A 15,548-nucleotide genomic window follows, 5' to 3' on the forward strand; every position below is an offset into this window, starting at 1 on the left:
CACTCTCCCTCCCTCCTCACTCCCCAACCCCTCCCACCCCTCTCCCTCTCCCACCCCTCTCCCTCTCCCACCCCTCTCCCTCTCCCACCCCTCTCCCTCTCCCACCCCTCTCCCCCTTCCACCCTCTCCCTCTCCCACCCTCTCCCTCTCCCACCCCTCTCTCTTTCACCTCTCCCCTCTTTCTCTGCCTCTCTCTCAGTATTCCCATCAGCGAAGTGAAGGATGGTATTTGCTCTTGAATAAATATGTGATGATCGATGTGGGAATGCCGAGGGGGTGAGGGAGAACATAGTTATGGTTGGGAGAGGGGGAGAGCAAAGGTGGGATAGAGTTGGGAGGGGGAGGTTGAGGCTTTAAGGGGTGAGGGGGGATTGATGAGTTGTGGTGTTGGTGGGGGGTGGGTTTGAAGACTTGGAATGGGGAGAGGATTGAAGCTGCCTTACGGTTGGGAGGATGAGGTTGAGGACTTAGGGTTTGGGAGAGAGAGGTTGATGACATTTGTGATGGAGGGAGTTGGGGGAGAGGACTTTTAGCTACATTTTACATTGCGTGGATGTTTCGCTGATCCTTGCTAGTAATAATGATAATAATAATAATAATAATAATAATAATAGTTCTTTTGCAAGGAACGTCAATGTAAGAGGCCATTAGGCCCATCAAAGCCTGCCTTATGGTTGCCAACATGTGGTTGTTTGTCCATGCTCTGTCCATTTTCAATGCTGAGAGTCAAGCAAGGAAGCAGCACATACCATTTTAGAAAATATTTGGTACGACTCGGCCGGAGTTTCCATGTTCCACAGCACTGCAGATGGAGGTCTTTGCATGCTGTTCATACCACTAAAGTATACTTGGCACGGTGAAGCAGGGCCTCATTTGTCATCGAGTTAATGCACCACGGTTTGTGGAAGATTTTGCCAAAAAAAAAAAAAATCGAAACAGTTGGTCTCATTTCGGAGCTAACTGTGTACAACTTGGCCGATAAGGAGAGGTTGAGCTGTTGGGACTTCCCTGTATCTGACCGTCGTCGTGTTGAAAAGTTTTTGATCGGGTTGCAATATTTCTACACATCGGCAGTGGATGATGTAACTTCACTGTCTTGTTTGGATGATGAAATCTCTGGCACAGGGTGGAGTTTTCAGTGTAATTATTTAAATACAGTACTGGTACTGCGGTGAAACCGAAAGGTCATTTATTTACCGCTATTGAGAGAATTGTAACGCTCTGAGCTGTATCCCGCGAGAGGAAATTGGGCATCCTTGAGTGTGCAAGGAGCTTTTGATGGTGTTGGCATACAGCTTTGCATAATTGGCTGTCATGCATGATCAAAGCACCTTGGGATGTTTTTTTTTCAAACTACATGGATTACCTGCTTGAGCTTTGGCACCGGTGAACTCAGTGGTAGGATAGTGGATGCGTCGTTAAGTGGTTTTGTGTTCGGTTGTTTTTGGTGAAGGAAAAGGTAACTTTCAGCTGAGACATCAATTTTGTCATTCAAGGACGATGTACAATTTGCAGATTCTGGTTGATGGATTTTCTTTTGCGTCTGTCCGGTGTCTAAATTTTGATGCGTGTTGAGCCTCGACCTCTCTGCTGGTATTCTTGCTCCGTTTTCTCTGTCCTTACCCTTTCTCAACGCTCCTTGCCCTCAGACCTCTGTGACTCGTGCGGCACCCATAAACAGCGACTCGCATGGCCGCAGCACTGGCCGCTTCCTCACGTCTTTTGATGGCCGATTGATCATCAAAACTATCACTGGAGAGGATGTGGCTGAGATGCACAGTATGCTGAAGAAGTACCACCAGGTGTGCATGAACTTGGGGATGCGCAGCATGTCTATAGCTTTTAAAAATGCTTTTCTTTTTCTGTTCAAGCTTGTTGCATGATATGCCCTTTGTAGGATTGACAAGTTTGTTCAATCATTACTTTCTTCATTCCAAGGGAGGGCAAACCTTTAAGCAGAGGCACTTTCGTTAAGAAATGATGTCATTGCAGATTTATTTCATGGCTCGACAGATAACATCCTAACCCTTCTTCCCCCTGTCCCTACCCCTCCCAATATTTTTCAGTAAAGTCATATTTGATATTAATCCTGCAGCTGAATTATATCTCCCATTAAATTCTCAGTGATTATATTTCATATGACCACTTCTGTGACAAAGTAGATTGTCGTTCTAGCAAACAACTTGTTTCGGTGCATGCACTGAGCCTAGTTTTGGACATCGCTGCTTTACTCAAGCTGAACACCTGGTGTATGACCAAAAACCTTTTTTTGTAATTTGTTTTTTTTTTTTCATTTCAATGTGCTTTCTTTCACCAACCGATGCAGTATGTCGTCGAGTGTCATGGTACTACGCTGCTGCCCCAGTTCCTGGGCATGTACAGACTCACAGTGGATGGTGTTGAGACTTACATGCTCATGATGTGCAACGTTTTCAACCCCCAGTTGCACTTGCACCGCAAGTATGATCTAAAAGTAAGGAATGCTGTATAAGTGTGTGCTTTATGGATATGAGCTACTTGCAAATCTCTGATGTTCTTAATTGTTCTCAAACTTGATTGTTCTTCAATTAAAGTTGGAAGATTCTGGCCTTGGTCCGGTTGATAGCTCATTCTCCAGTAACTCTGATGCTCTCCTATTTTATTGTTAATTGTATCTACATTTTTAGTCCAGAGGTATTCTTGGATTGTCTGGATGAAATATGGCTTCATGCGTAGCTCTTGTTACGTCTTGATATTTGACTCTTGTTTTGAAGGGCTCCACTGTGGCAAGAGAAGCCAGTGACAAAGAGAAGGTATGGTCTGTCTCTCTCTCTCTCTCTCTCTCTCTCTCTCTCTCTCTCTCTCTCTCTCTCTCTCTCTCTCCATCTCTCTCCATCTCTCTCCATCTCTCTCCATCTCTCTCCATCTCTCTCCATCTCTCTCCATCTCTCTCCATCTCTCTCCATCTCTCTCCATCTCTCTCCATCTCTCTCCATCTCTCTCCATCTCTCTCCATCTCTCTCCATCTCTCTCCATCTCTCTCCATCTCTCTCCATCTCTCTCCATCTCTCTCCATCTCTCTCCATCTCTCTCCATCTCTCTATCTATCTCTGTTTAGGGAATAGTGTGCTTGAGAATGAGTCAATTTCTCAGGTGATGTATTGGAAATGTGAATTATGTTCGGGAATCCGGAAGTCGTTTTAATTAAAAGGTAAATCTTCAGGGTGAAAGGTGATTAACACTAAGTTTGAGCATTGACCACCATCGAGGTAATTACGACTTCATCGGGTGCTGCTGTTTTATCCCAATTTATCGATGTTAAAAATTTAAAAAACAAAGAATTTCGATTCTCTCCGTTCGAGTTATTTTCGCATTATAAGAACACTGACAAGCCGAGAGAGATTGCACGTTTTAGTTTAAATGACTTGGTTTTACACCAGATCACTCTTCAGTTTTTGAATACTGTATTTTTAATACTTATTTCAATTATGTGCAGGGAATGATAAAATTAATTCCAATTGCATGCCATTGCTGACTGTCTAGGCCAAAGAGTTACCCACTCTTAAGGATAAAGATTTCATCAACGAGAAGCAAAAACTTTTTGTTGGAGAAGAGAACAAGAAGATGGTTTTGGGAAAATTGAAGAAGGACGTTGAGGTGAGTTAGTTCTGTTGTTGCATTTTGCCGTATTGCTATGTATACACACGGAACCTATTGTCGTCTATTTGGCCGCCGTACTTGCCTTTTCCTCCTCCTATGTGGAAAGATAATTTGTTGTGTGTACCCTCACCCTTGTGCATGCAGACTGTCGTCCTGGTGAAATTCCAGAATAGGCCATTGGTTTTTCTGTGTGATGTCTCTTTGCAAGTTCATTAAGCCGGCTGTCCCACGTGCTTTGACTCATTTGATGAGATTAAAAATTCCATTTCTTCTTTTGCAAAAATGATACTTGAACATGACTGACGTCCAGACCCTCAACTGGAGCTGGGGGTGGGGGAGGGGCTGGGTGGGGTGAGTGTGGAGGGAGGGACATTATTCCACCACAGTGTTTTTGGTGTTTCCTGCAAGTTCAACGTTCTTCTCGAACACACAAGTCAGTTGTTCTGTTTTGCTTTTCTGGGTTGTTAGGATGATTCATTTTATGTAATACGAGTAAAGGTGCCCGTCTTGGACGGGCGTCACTGGCAACATATGGTAAAAGACAGATAAGATGAATGTATTTGAAACAATATATTATATCATTTTTATCCTTTGATTATCATTCAGGTTTTCCCCTTCGACTGTCCCGCTGTAGCTCCACTTCGATGACATTACCATGTAGTTTAGTGATTATACACAACGTGTACCATTCGTGAGTTCTGGAGGATCCATAGAGCGCATTAAAATTACAGGGCACCCTACTTTAAAGTGATCCAAAAGACCGGATCAGTTTTGTGTACATATTCATATCTTGTAGATTTTAGCTGATTCTGAAACTGTTAACAGCATGTCGATCGGATGGTTCTGTGATTTTCTACGGTAGTAAACAGAAGTACGACTTAAGCCTGTACGCCACTATGCGGAGACCCGAGGACCTAATATTTCACAACAAACTAAAAACTCACAAAATTTGAAGATATTGTAAATAAACAATTTATTATAATATCAATTAAATATCATTTTTATCCATTGATAATATGAATTGTTCTGTACAGCTATAGTTGTTCTCCTGGGATCTGCGCATCCATCCACGATCTGTGTTCTAATGAAGTGTAGTAGGAATAATAAAAACAGCACCGTGCGGGAGTGTAGGTAATCTCTCGAAAGCTCTCGGAAAGCCTTAATATGCATCACGATCGGTTTGATTGTGAACAGATATACGGACGGACGGACATCGAGACCGGTTTTGTGAGGTCATCATGAAGGTACCGCTTGATATTACGCATTGAAATAGAGATATTAATACTCAAGTGAGTTTATTATATGTCTATGATTGATAGCTTATTGACAGCTCAATAACATGAGCAATTTACTATGGCGTACAGTGATTAATAATAACATACTCCACAAAAGGTTTTACGAACTCATCTTAGTGATCCTCTAAAAAATGGGAAACATTTTTATTTCTTTTTTTTTTGTGCAATAATTCCTCCCATTTTGCAAATGTATAACATGAACTGTTTAACTACCATAATCATCAAAACGAATTTTGAGGGGCCTCTTCAGGAAGACAATAATATCATTACTATAAATGTCAAAGCTTGTTTCATTTCATGCAGTAACAAAAATCTGATGGTGGAACAAAAAAAGGGGCATGCTGAAATATTAATATAGATAAAGCACACTGGTGTGTTTGTGTGTGTGTTTGTGTGTGTGTGTGTGTGTGTGTGTGTGTGTGTTTGTGTGTGTGTGTGTGTGTGTGTGTGTGTGTGTGTGTGTGTGTGTGTGTGTGAGTGTGCGTAATATATATATATATATATATATATATATATATATATATATATATATATATATATATATATATATATATATATATATATATATATATATATGTATATATATGTACATATATGTCTATATATGTATATATATATATATATATATATATATATATATATATATATATATATATATATATATATAATGTACATATTGTTGCGGTTCTGAAAACCGCATGCCTCTTTGGCAATGGCATCCATCATACAGTGGTCCCCAGACAGTTATTTCATTAATATACGTACTGTTAGCCCTCCCACTCATGTCTAATGGGTCAAACGGGATGAAGTGCGTTATGTGGGTGTCATAGTTAGGTCTGATTATATCTCTATCTTCATTACAACTCTTTTCCTCTTATTCCTGCAATAAATCCAAGCAGGCACCACACTCAGACGGCCACCTGTGAAAACTACAGCAACATCCTCCACGATAAGAATGTGTCCTCACAGAGGCCAGAAGAAGCATAAACTACACAATGGAAAAAAACCCGCCACTGCAAGATACGTGTCAAAAGGAAGAGTAGAACCATACAATAAATCCCAACACCATACAGGACGCACGTAGCATGCTCTTTTCAACCCGAATAATTATATCCAATCCTTTCCTTCAATCCATCGCACAGTATGGGGCATGAATAGCGCACCTCTTCATTCGGGTCTGCGTGTTGATTACAATGGCATATTACCATTGTCGTGGAAAATAACTCAATTTCCACAAGTTGGATCAGCATACCAAAGGAGAATCTATAATTTCGTATATACAGAAGAAGAACATTGAATGATTCACTGAAGCATTCGAATGGACTTCACTGAAACAGAAGCCCGAAGCAATTCTTCTTCTATCCAATTTGACATTCCAAAGAATGGGGGCGAAGACATTAACCAACTCAACCACAGGATTAGTCTCCCGTCGATTTTTCGCTCGCCACCACAGCCACCAATGTCTCCCGTGGATGGCAGACATCCTTCTGCGCCTCCACCTCGATGCAGCCCCCACCAAGCAGAAGCATGCTGTACGGCCCAGATCGCTCAGGCCACATAGCGTTCGGACGAAGCAAGCGCATTGGTCAGCGCCAACCGCAGCGCGCCGGGAGTGCCCGAGCGGGCATGCTGGGCCGACGTGGCCCTCGGCCAGTCGCCGGAGCATGGCCCGGGAGTTTGGTGCAAGGCGATTCATATCGCGGGGTTCGGAGCGAGACAATTCCACAGCTCGGCAGTCTCGCCAGATGTAAAATAAGGCCGCTTCCGGCCATGGCGGGTGGGCCGTGCAGTGGTCGGGGCCCGATGGGAGCGCCCGATTCGGGTGACGACGCATTGCTTCGGGGCAGCACCCTGCCATGCACTGCAGGGCCTATAAAAGACGGATCACAAAGCCGTCCGGAGTAGTCGTCGTCCTCGTCATGGTCATCCTTATCTTTTCCTGGCCTTGGATCGATCTCTGCATATGCCTGCTTCTCAGCAAGTCCCATCTGCCACTCCACCCACTCGCTTTCGATCTCCACCTTCTCTGGAATCTCCACTCCTTTTCCGCTGGCTCCACCCATCCGCCTGACTCCACCCACCCGCTTGACTCCACCTTCTCCACCCACTCACCTGGCTCCACCTAAAGTCCCTCCCTCATGCCTGACAGTCTCGCCCATTCTCTGGATCGGTGCGGACGCTAAGCCGGCGCCGTAGCCTTGCAGGAGACGACGTGCCAACTCTCATGGAGGGATCGTTCAACGGAGCATCCCCCCAAAATGTACTGGGTGGCGCGGTCGGTCAACCATGCAAGGTATTACGAGACCGTAAGCCTCATCTCCTCTCCTTTCTTCTCATGAATTCCTCTTTGTTGGGGTGTGTGTGTGTGTGTGTGTGTGTGTGTGTGTGTGTGTGTGTGTGTGTGTGTGTGTGTGTGTGTGTGTGTGTGTGTGTGTGTGTGTGTGTGTGTGTGTGTGTGTGTGTGTGATGGCGCCAGTCCTAGCTTTAACTTAAGATTGCTGAGGATATATTGGTATAAGTCTGCTCTGTCTGCTTTGTAAGTTGTTTGTTTCATTGACGCACCACACATTAATTTCTATCTTTGCTTACACATAAGAATAACCGACATTCCCTGTGCCACATATTTTTCCTCGCCTGCCTGTAATAAATGCTAATGTAGAAATGTTCCTAGCTCGTTTTTGTCTTTTCTTTCATTGACCCAGCATGGTCCGTATCCTAGCCTAGCCGGGACTTTATTCCCAACGATTCGTTCTTTTAGCCAGTACGTTCCTTGGCAGTGTCGCTCGGCTGCATCTGATCCGGTAAGATGATCTCTTTCAGACAAGGCGTACCGAGGGCGTGTCCCCCGGTAATTAGGTCACGTGATTATTTTTAGATAACCGGATAAACCTTAGATGCAGGACCCTAAGTCACGCGGTTGAGTTATTGGCGTTCATGGTCGGTTTGTGACCCGCCGTGTCACGGAGTTATCCGTGTTTGACTGGGGTGTCTGGTGGGATCCCGAGATAGCTTCCCCCCCCCTCCCTTAGTGGTCTTCTCACCCGACCCCTGCCCGCAACAATATATATATATATATATATATATATATATATATATATATATATATATATATATATATATATATATATATATATATATATATATATATATTGGAGTGTAATGACACGTCGAATACATACACTCGAATATATATATATATATATATATATATATATATATATATATATATATATATATATATATATATATATATATATATATATATATGTATATATATATATATATACACACACATACATAGCCTGGTGTTGGCGTAGTGGTTTGGGTAGCGGCTTGGGATCCAAAAGGTCCTGAGTTCAAGCCCCGTTGGCCGCTTGAATTAATACACACCAGGAGGTTGACTCAGCCTGTCATCCTTCCGAGGTCGGCGAAGTGAGTACCAGTGTACTGGGACCGGTGTATGCCCCGGTTAAAATAGGTGTACCATATCCCTGTGTCGTAAGAGGCGATGAGGGTTGCATCAGGAAGGGCATCCGGCGTAAAACATGTGCCAAATCACTATGCGGATCATACGGATGATCCACTGTGGCGACCCCTAACGGGAGCAGCCGAAACATAAACTCTAATATATATATATATATATATATATCTATATATATATATATATATATATATATATATATACACATACATACTGTATATATGATACTCATTGATTTTTTTTTTCTCAATGTATTTAAAAGTCATTACTTCACTGAAACAATTGATTACAAGCATCAAGGCATTTGTTTCGTGATTGGGCATAATGTAACAACCTCCTGAAATTTCCTTGATCTATACCTTCATCAAAGAGGTCTGGACGTCGATCGTGCTCCTTGGCATCTTCACAGCCAATTTTCTGCCGACATTGTTCCAGCAGTTCCCAACAGGGTTGAAATCCGAACCGTTTCCAAGCTGAGACGGGGTGCAAATGCAGCTCGCCTTTCACCTTGATCAATAGAATGTGAATCGATCAAGTGGAAGCTGTGTACTTGTAATAAAGAAATAGTACAAAGTGAGAAACTTTTCAAGTGATTGAAATTTTCTTGATTGAACTCACCAGCTTGGCCTCATGACGGGGAGTGGAATCATGTTGGAAATGCAGTTCTCAGCCCTTCCGACATGATTCCAAATAGTAGGTTTTAGCTGCTCTCTCAGGACTTGTATTTGGCCTCAAACTTAGATTTCCATGTGAAGGTGAAGGTGACCCACACCACAGCTGTAAGTTCGCACTCCTGGTTCAGTGGATGTTGAACAGTATCTGTCATGCAGTCAGGTTGTTGTTGAATTCTCCTTCGTGTTGTTAAATCCACTGATACCCAATATGTGCCATTTCAACCAATTTTGACTTGTCTGAGAATATGACCGAGCCTCACTGACTTTGTATCCGATTCACGTGCTCTCAATCCCTTTTCAGATGTCTCATTGTATCGTTTGTTTTTAAATTCAGAAACACCTGAAAGGCCTCAAAGGACTTCTGTCCACAAGGCGGTTCTAGATCGTGCATCTTCTCATGGTCATCCTCCCAGAACGACATTGGATTGTTGATAATGCCGCTCTGTTCTTGAGGCACATGAACTTCAACATTTGATCTTCCGAACCTGTAAAAGTCTTCGTATATTTTGACGCTTCACACTGCCAGCTTTACCGTGCCTCTTCAACGGGAATCGTATCACAGTTGATTGGTTAAATTTGAATTTTGATGTTCTTCACTCAGACAATCACGGCTTTCTTCAATGGCATCGACTCCACGTCCTCCCCGTTTTAAGTTGGTTCATGGGTGAGCAGTAATTGACTTCACAGGAAAAATGCCGTGCTTGTAGGTTTTCCGAACGAGTGTGTAATCGTTTGTAAATATTTAATCGGCTAACATCCAGGCATTACTTCTTGGTCATAATGTTTTATTTTCTTTTTACTTTGCTCAAACAACATGCAACTTAATTCGGTCTGCATCATAAAATGATGCATGTTTTTTTTTTTTTTTCGACTGAAAGACCTTGTTACCCTCACCACCGAAGGTGGACGCAGGTTATGTTTTCACCTCTGTCTGTTTGTTTGTCTTTGAGCAACATATCTCAAAAAGTTGCGGGCGGATTTGGATGAAACTCGGTGGACAGGTTGGGTGTGTGACAAAGAAGAATTGATTCGCTTTTGGTGAAGATCCGAATCCAGATCCGACAATTTTTTGAAGTGATTCTTCACCATGAGAGATGGGGCCAATGCGATTATAAAGCACAATATTTCAACAAGTTGTGGACATGTTATGACAAAACTCGGTGGATGAGTTGGATAGGTGATGAGAAGAAGCTGATTCGATTTTGGTGCAGGTCCAGATCCAGATCGGGCCTGTCAGTGGGATACAAAATGTAAACTGGTCAGCCGGTGGAGGTATGCGCTCCACCGAGTGCCGTTCTAGTTGGCGTGTGTGTTGTGAATGTGGAGTTGAATCGGTCCTGAGTGACATCACCTTACTTTTTTGCTTTCCTTGTCTATAACGTGAATATCAAACTCTGCATTATTTTTGCTGGACTTTTGAAATTGGTTTAAGCAAAAAAAAAAAAAAGTTACTTTGAAAGCAAGGACCCCTCTTTCGGACAACAGATCGCGGTACGTTTCATTGAACATTTCCACGTGGGCGATTCATCAGTTCACAGTTCAGTCCACCAACACACTGACCCGCCAAAATACACCCCAGGAAACACGTGGCTCGACCATCCACTGAAAGCACCAACGACAATTCCATTTAACGATGGAGATTCCCCAAACATTATTCGTAGGCCTTGGTTAGACTTGGCAACATTTCCAATTAGCAACACATTTTGCTCGGCTCTCCCTCTGAGATGACCTGACAACACATGTCACACAGAATGACACGTCGAATAGCAGGGTATTAACAACGTGCTTACAACGTTATAGCACTCTCGTCGTTAATTCGCTGGATTCGGTTTATCCATCCTCGTTTTGTGCAAAGTAATCCGTGATTCTGCGAATCTTCGACCTGAAATCAAAGCTGTAATTGGAATACTGTACATGGTTCTGTAAATGAATGTGTCTCTCAGTACGATGAGGTTTTTGGGGAAAATAGCTTAACATGAGCGATGTGTGTTATTACGGCACTTCGCTTTCCCCATACCCACCAACCTGAACCACCCACTCCCCTCCTGCCATTAATGAGAGCCCGATCTCTTGAAACCTAAGTATCGTACATGCTCAACTTTATTATTAAATCGTTATCTTATGTCCCAACTTGAGCAAGTTTTGTCACATTATAGTTCCTCCTTCTTCCTAGTGGCTTGATTACTGGATTGATAATGTGAACAGTTTATGAGATGATGATGGTTGCTCATATTTATACCAATTGTGTAGGTGTGAGAGGTGAATTGCACTATTGATATGTAGCATGTTTTTGCGATTTATATATGGAAGGATATCAACAGATATCTGTGTGTACTTGTGGTGGTGTTTCCCACCCATCCCTACCACCATGTTTACGGGGTGTGCAATATTTTGAAGGACCACCTACATATTTTATCTGATCCATAAAATCAATATATAACCTGAGTGCACGTGATGGGGAGGGTTGGTGGCAAGGTGACATCTGGTCATCCTTTGGATGAGATGTGAAGCCAGCTGTTCTGTTTGTAATTACAATTTTTCAATATATATGATCCTTCGGCCGTTACTCAAGTAAAACTGTGACGCAATAATCACAGAATTTGTGGGTATGGTAACTTATTGGTTAGGATCCTGGAGTAGACTGGCATCCTGGAGTTTGTGGTTTTCATCTTCAGCTGAAAGTTTCATTATTAAGGATTAGGATTCTAAGCTTCTGCAAACCAAACTCGTCTCAGGAGAATGGCCATGTTGCTGTCAGACCTTTGCAGACAGAGACAATCGGACAACTTTACCGACGATCTCTATACTAATGACTTCTATGGACTTGGTAAGATGCATGGTCTGGTCTGAATGTGACGCCAGTTCATATTTAGTCGTTGAGTCTTTCATACCCCTCTCCACTCCCCTCCCATCCCCCTTCCCTAAATCAATTAAAAAAACAAAATAGAACCTAAGGGAGATTTGCAATCCAAGGAAAAATAACAATCTCTGCAGTCGGACTCAAAATGAGTCGATCTTGATATCATCAAATATTTCAGTTCACGATCTTTTCTGGGGGTGGGTGGTTGTTGGGGGGGGGGCAGGGGAAGGAGTGGGGAAGATCAACTACAAATTCAATGTCAGTGAAGTGAAGTGTTGGCCATCAAATTCTCTGATGTGGAAATAACAGACATTGGTGCAAATCTGTGCACTGCAATCTCTGTAAAGTCCAAGTAAATTTCTTGTATGTTGATCACAGCCGTGCCACCAGCGAATGATACTGCCTGTAGCAATGTGCTGCATATGGAAGAAAAAGATGATTGACGGAGACTTGAGAATCATGTAAATCGTATTTATTTATTTTTTATTCTTAAAAAGGACTGAAGCGTTTTTTTGTTGTTGTTAAAAAAAAAAATTCCAGCCTTTTTGCATTACACTCAAAATCATCCATGTGACATGATGAACATTCATTCACCAAAATTTTTTGACTGTTGTTGCCTTTTGTTGTCATCAGCAAGAAAGTACAAGCACTTGAAGCAAGCACTGTTTTATGCGATGCACAATATTGATTACGTGGTTGGGATCCTTGCGTCCTGAGTTCAAATCCCACTCAGCTATTGAATTAATACCAGGTGGGGTTAACTCGGCCTGCCTACCTTCCAAGGTCGGCAAAATGAGTGCCGCATGCTGGTATACTGTGTCGGAGTGGCGACCCATCCAGGATTGTGCCCAATAGCCAAGGAGACTGCTTAGGCAGCACCAACGCTCTGCACAGAGTATGGTCCCAATCTCCTTCTCCCTCATAAAAAGTGAAATTCAGTAATGCCGAACCTAGTGAGTAATGTAACAGAAGAATACAGTGTTGTCAAAGGTTCATAAATTCCATCAGTCACGTTAGTGTACAGCGTGTTCTCGCATGATTTGTCCTTGCACGTTTCGAAGAGGCCCTGTTCAGACTGCACACCTCTTTGATAGGTCAGGGTTCTTTGTTTGTGCCCTTTTGTTTAGTACAACCAATGCGGAGTTTCATTGTTGATGCATCAGTTATCATTTATTTTAGTTCCATTGTGAAGTTTTTTTTTAATTTATTTATTTTTCTTTGGGGGGAAAAAATGGATCCCCGTAAACTGGCCCAACTAAAATGTTTGTTTCTGAAACTCCAAAGCTCACGTTTATAGTAATCTCGCAGGCAACATGGTGCGGATGGAGTGACAGATATCTATCGGCCTTTGCCCATTTCCTTTTCTGTGGCTTCCTGACTCGTACTGCAATCTCAGCCGTGCCTGATGTCTCAGCACATAACAATCTCTGAACAAATTCTGCCTTTAGTTGTGCGCCCGAGGTGGTGTATCAATATTGGAACATGACCCGGAGACGAAACCGCCGATGGATTTTTCTGAAGGCGAGAGCACTTCCTTTGGGGAAGACACGGCGCAACTGTGCCCCCAGGCAAGCACAACACCTCTGATCAAGGAGCCGGTTGGACAGCTCAGAAAAAAAAAAATATGGCAAAAGGAATATCTTCTTAAATGGAAATGTGGAAGTCTTCAGTCACGTGATTCAGTAAAGCACTGAATTGCAGAACATAGGTGTCTTTATTATAACTGCAATTCCAAAGAAAAAAAAGAATGAAGTAGCAATGGAACCATGTGTACCAAGCCTTAACCTTGTCCAAGTGCTGGATTTAAGTGTACAAGTCTCATGACAAGCTGCAAACGGAAAACGGCTTGGAAGTCCCATTATGCAATGCACCGTGCGATAGATACATGAATTATCGCATGGAAAATGAGTGAGGAAGGTACAAGCTGTGGGTGGCAGCCAAGGGGACATTATGAGTTGTGGTAATTCTAAGCTCTTGCCATGCAGAAGAAAGACAGCACAGTGGTTGAAGGATGAAAGATGTCGCAGCATTGTTGGCACAATGCCATGATCTGATCAGTTTCACAAGCACTCGTGAGCAGAAGTCAGTAGTGTATTGTGTTTTGAAGGGAAATGGTTGATAATATGGCATCGCTCACAACAGACACTTGACTTGAGAAGCAGTCGCAGCTGTCCATCATGATCGCCTTTAAAACTGTGAAGTTCTCAGCTGGACGGGGTCACACTCACATAATGTGATCTTCTGTAACTGTGTCCATGGCCAGCTCAGTACCATATCTCACTGTGACACTACACATTACGAGTTTGATTGGCTCGTATTTCACAAAATTAAGGCAGTGATTTGGCTTGCAATCACTACATGAGCAGCCAAGTCTGCAACCCATGATGATCTCTTAAACTGTGACCAGCTTTGTGCTGCTCTGTTCAGCACTGACTCAAACATTCTTTGACGAGACTCATCCCAGCTGTGCCAGCACTTGCTCGACTCTCACCACCAGTGCTTTAAACACTCGTATATACTAGCTATGGTTGGCCAGTGGGTGTTTCCCACTTATCATGCTGGGCCGACACTATGGCCTAAAGGTACGCACACTTGCCTCTAATCTGTCAAGCCTGCGCTTGAATCCCGGCCCAGCTCTAAACTGTCATCCCGATGTTTCGCAGGCAGGGTGATTCATCAATGTGTAAACTGGCCTTCCTTTGGATGGGAGTTAAACAGGAGTGCCATCTGCCAGGATTCGTTCGTGGATGGTAAATATCCCATGGTGTCCTTTGCGAGGAGTAGGTGAGCTATTGCCGGCACCATGGCCAAGTTACAAATTCCTGCCATAACCATCAGAGTGCATTGCATCAGTGGCACAGTCATGCCTACAGCCAATGATGCTACCCCACAGCCTTATGCTGCATTTGAATGAAGAAGAAGAGTTATCATGCTCTTGTGAGCCAGTCGGTGTGCTTCATATCTGTTCTCCCAGAGTTCCATGTGAGCATCATACACCGAGGACATGCTTCCAGAAAACCCGCAGATGAGACTTTTATATATATATATATATATATATATATATATATATATATATATATATATATATATATATATATATATATATATACATATATACATATATATATATATATATATATACATATATACATATATATATATATATATATATACATATATACATATATATATATATATATATATATATATATATATATATATATATATATATATGTATATATGTATATATAATGTATATATGTATATATATATATATGTATATATATATATATATGTATATATATATATATATGTATATATATAGATATATGTATATATATATGTATATATATATATATATATATATATATATATATATATATATATATATATATATATATATATATTTATGTGTATATGTGTATATATGTGTGTATATATATATATATATATGTATATATATATATATATATATATTGTTACGGCTGTGGAAATTCGCAATACACCATAAAGGGTCCTTAGATCAGTTATGACTATAAGTAATTGTGTAGTTCGATTTCCCCACCGTTGTTTAGAAGGAATTTCCGTGTTCACAGGGC

General features: G+C 42.0%; 1 protein-coding gene and 1 long non-coding RNA gene across 6 annotated transcripts in view; one reads left to right on the top strand and one right to left on the bottom strand.

Annotated features, from left to right (window-relative positions):
* Positions 1 to 1,018, bottom strand: part of LOC147030980 (uncharacterized) — a 45,273-nt gene extending 44,255 nt beyond the window's left edge. Inside the window, exon 1 of the long non-coding RNA XR_015056607.1 lies at positions 750 to 1,018. This is a non-coding gene — a long non-coding RNA (uncharacterized LOC147030980). The remainder of the gene's footprint in view (positions 1 to 749) is intronic.
* The window catches only part of PIP4K2B (phosphatidylinositol-5-phosphate 4-kinase type 2 beta), a 243,659-nt gene that overhangs the window by 204,715 nt on the left and 23,396 nt on the right, over positions 1 to 15,548 (top strand). For 2 of the 5 annotated variants that reach the window (XM_085875614.1, XM_085875615.1), the window contains exons 4-7: positions 1,650 to 1,802; positions 2,327 to 2,473; positions 2,754 to 2,792; positions 3,523 to 3,636. In XM_085875614.1, the coding sequence (XP_085731740.1) occupies positions 1,650 to 1,802; positions 2,327 to 2,473; positions 2,754 to 2,792; positions 3,523 to 3,636 (453 nt within the window). Of the gene's footprint in view, positions 1 to 1,160; positions 1,185 to 1,215; positions 1,460 to 1,649; positions 1,803 to 2,326; positions 2,474 to 2,753; positions 2,793 to 3,522; positions 3,637 to 15,548 lie in introns of those variants that run through there. The other 3 variants (XM_085875618.1, XM_085875617.1, XM_085875616.1) reach the window with 3 other exon arrangements.

Source organism: Eptatretus burgeri, chromosome 3, assembly GCF_056783735.1.
Source record: "Eptatretus burgeri isolate ZD-2024b chromosome 3, Ebu_testis_v1, whole genome shotgun sequence".
NCBI classification, from domain to species: Eukaryota; Metazoa; Chordata; class Myxini; order Myxiniformes; family Myxinidae; genus Eptatretus; species Eptatretus burgeri.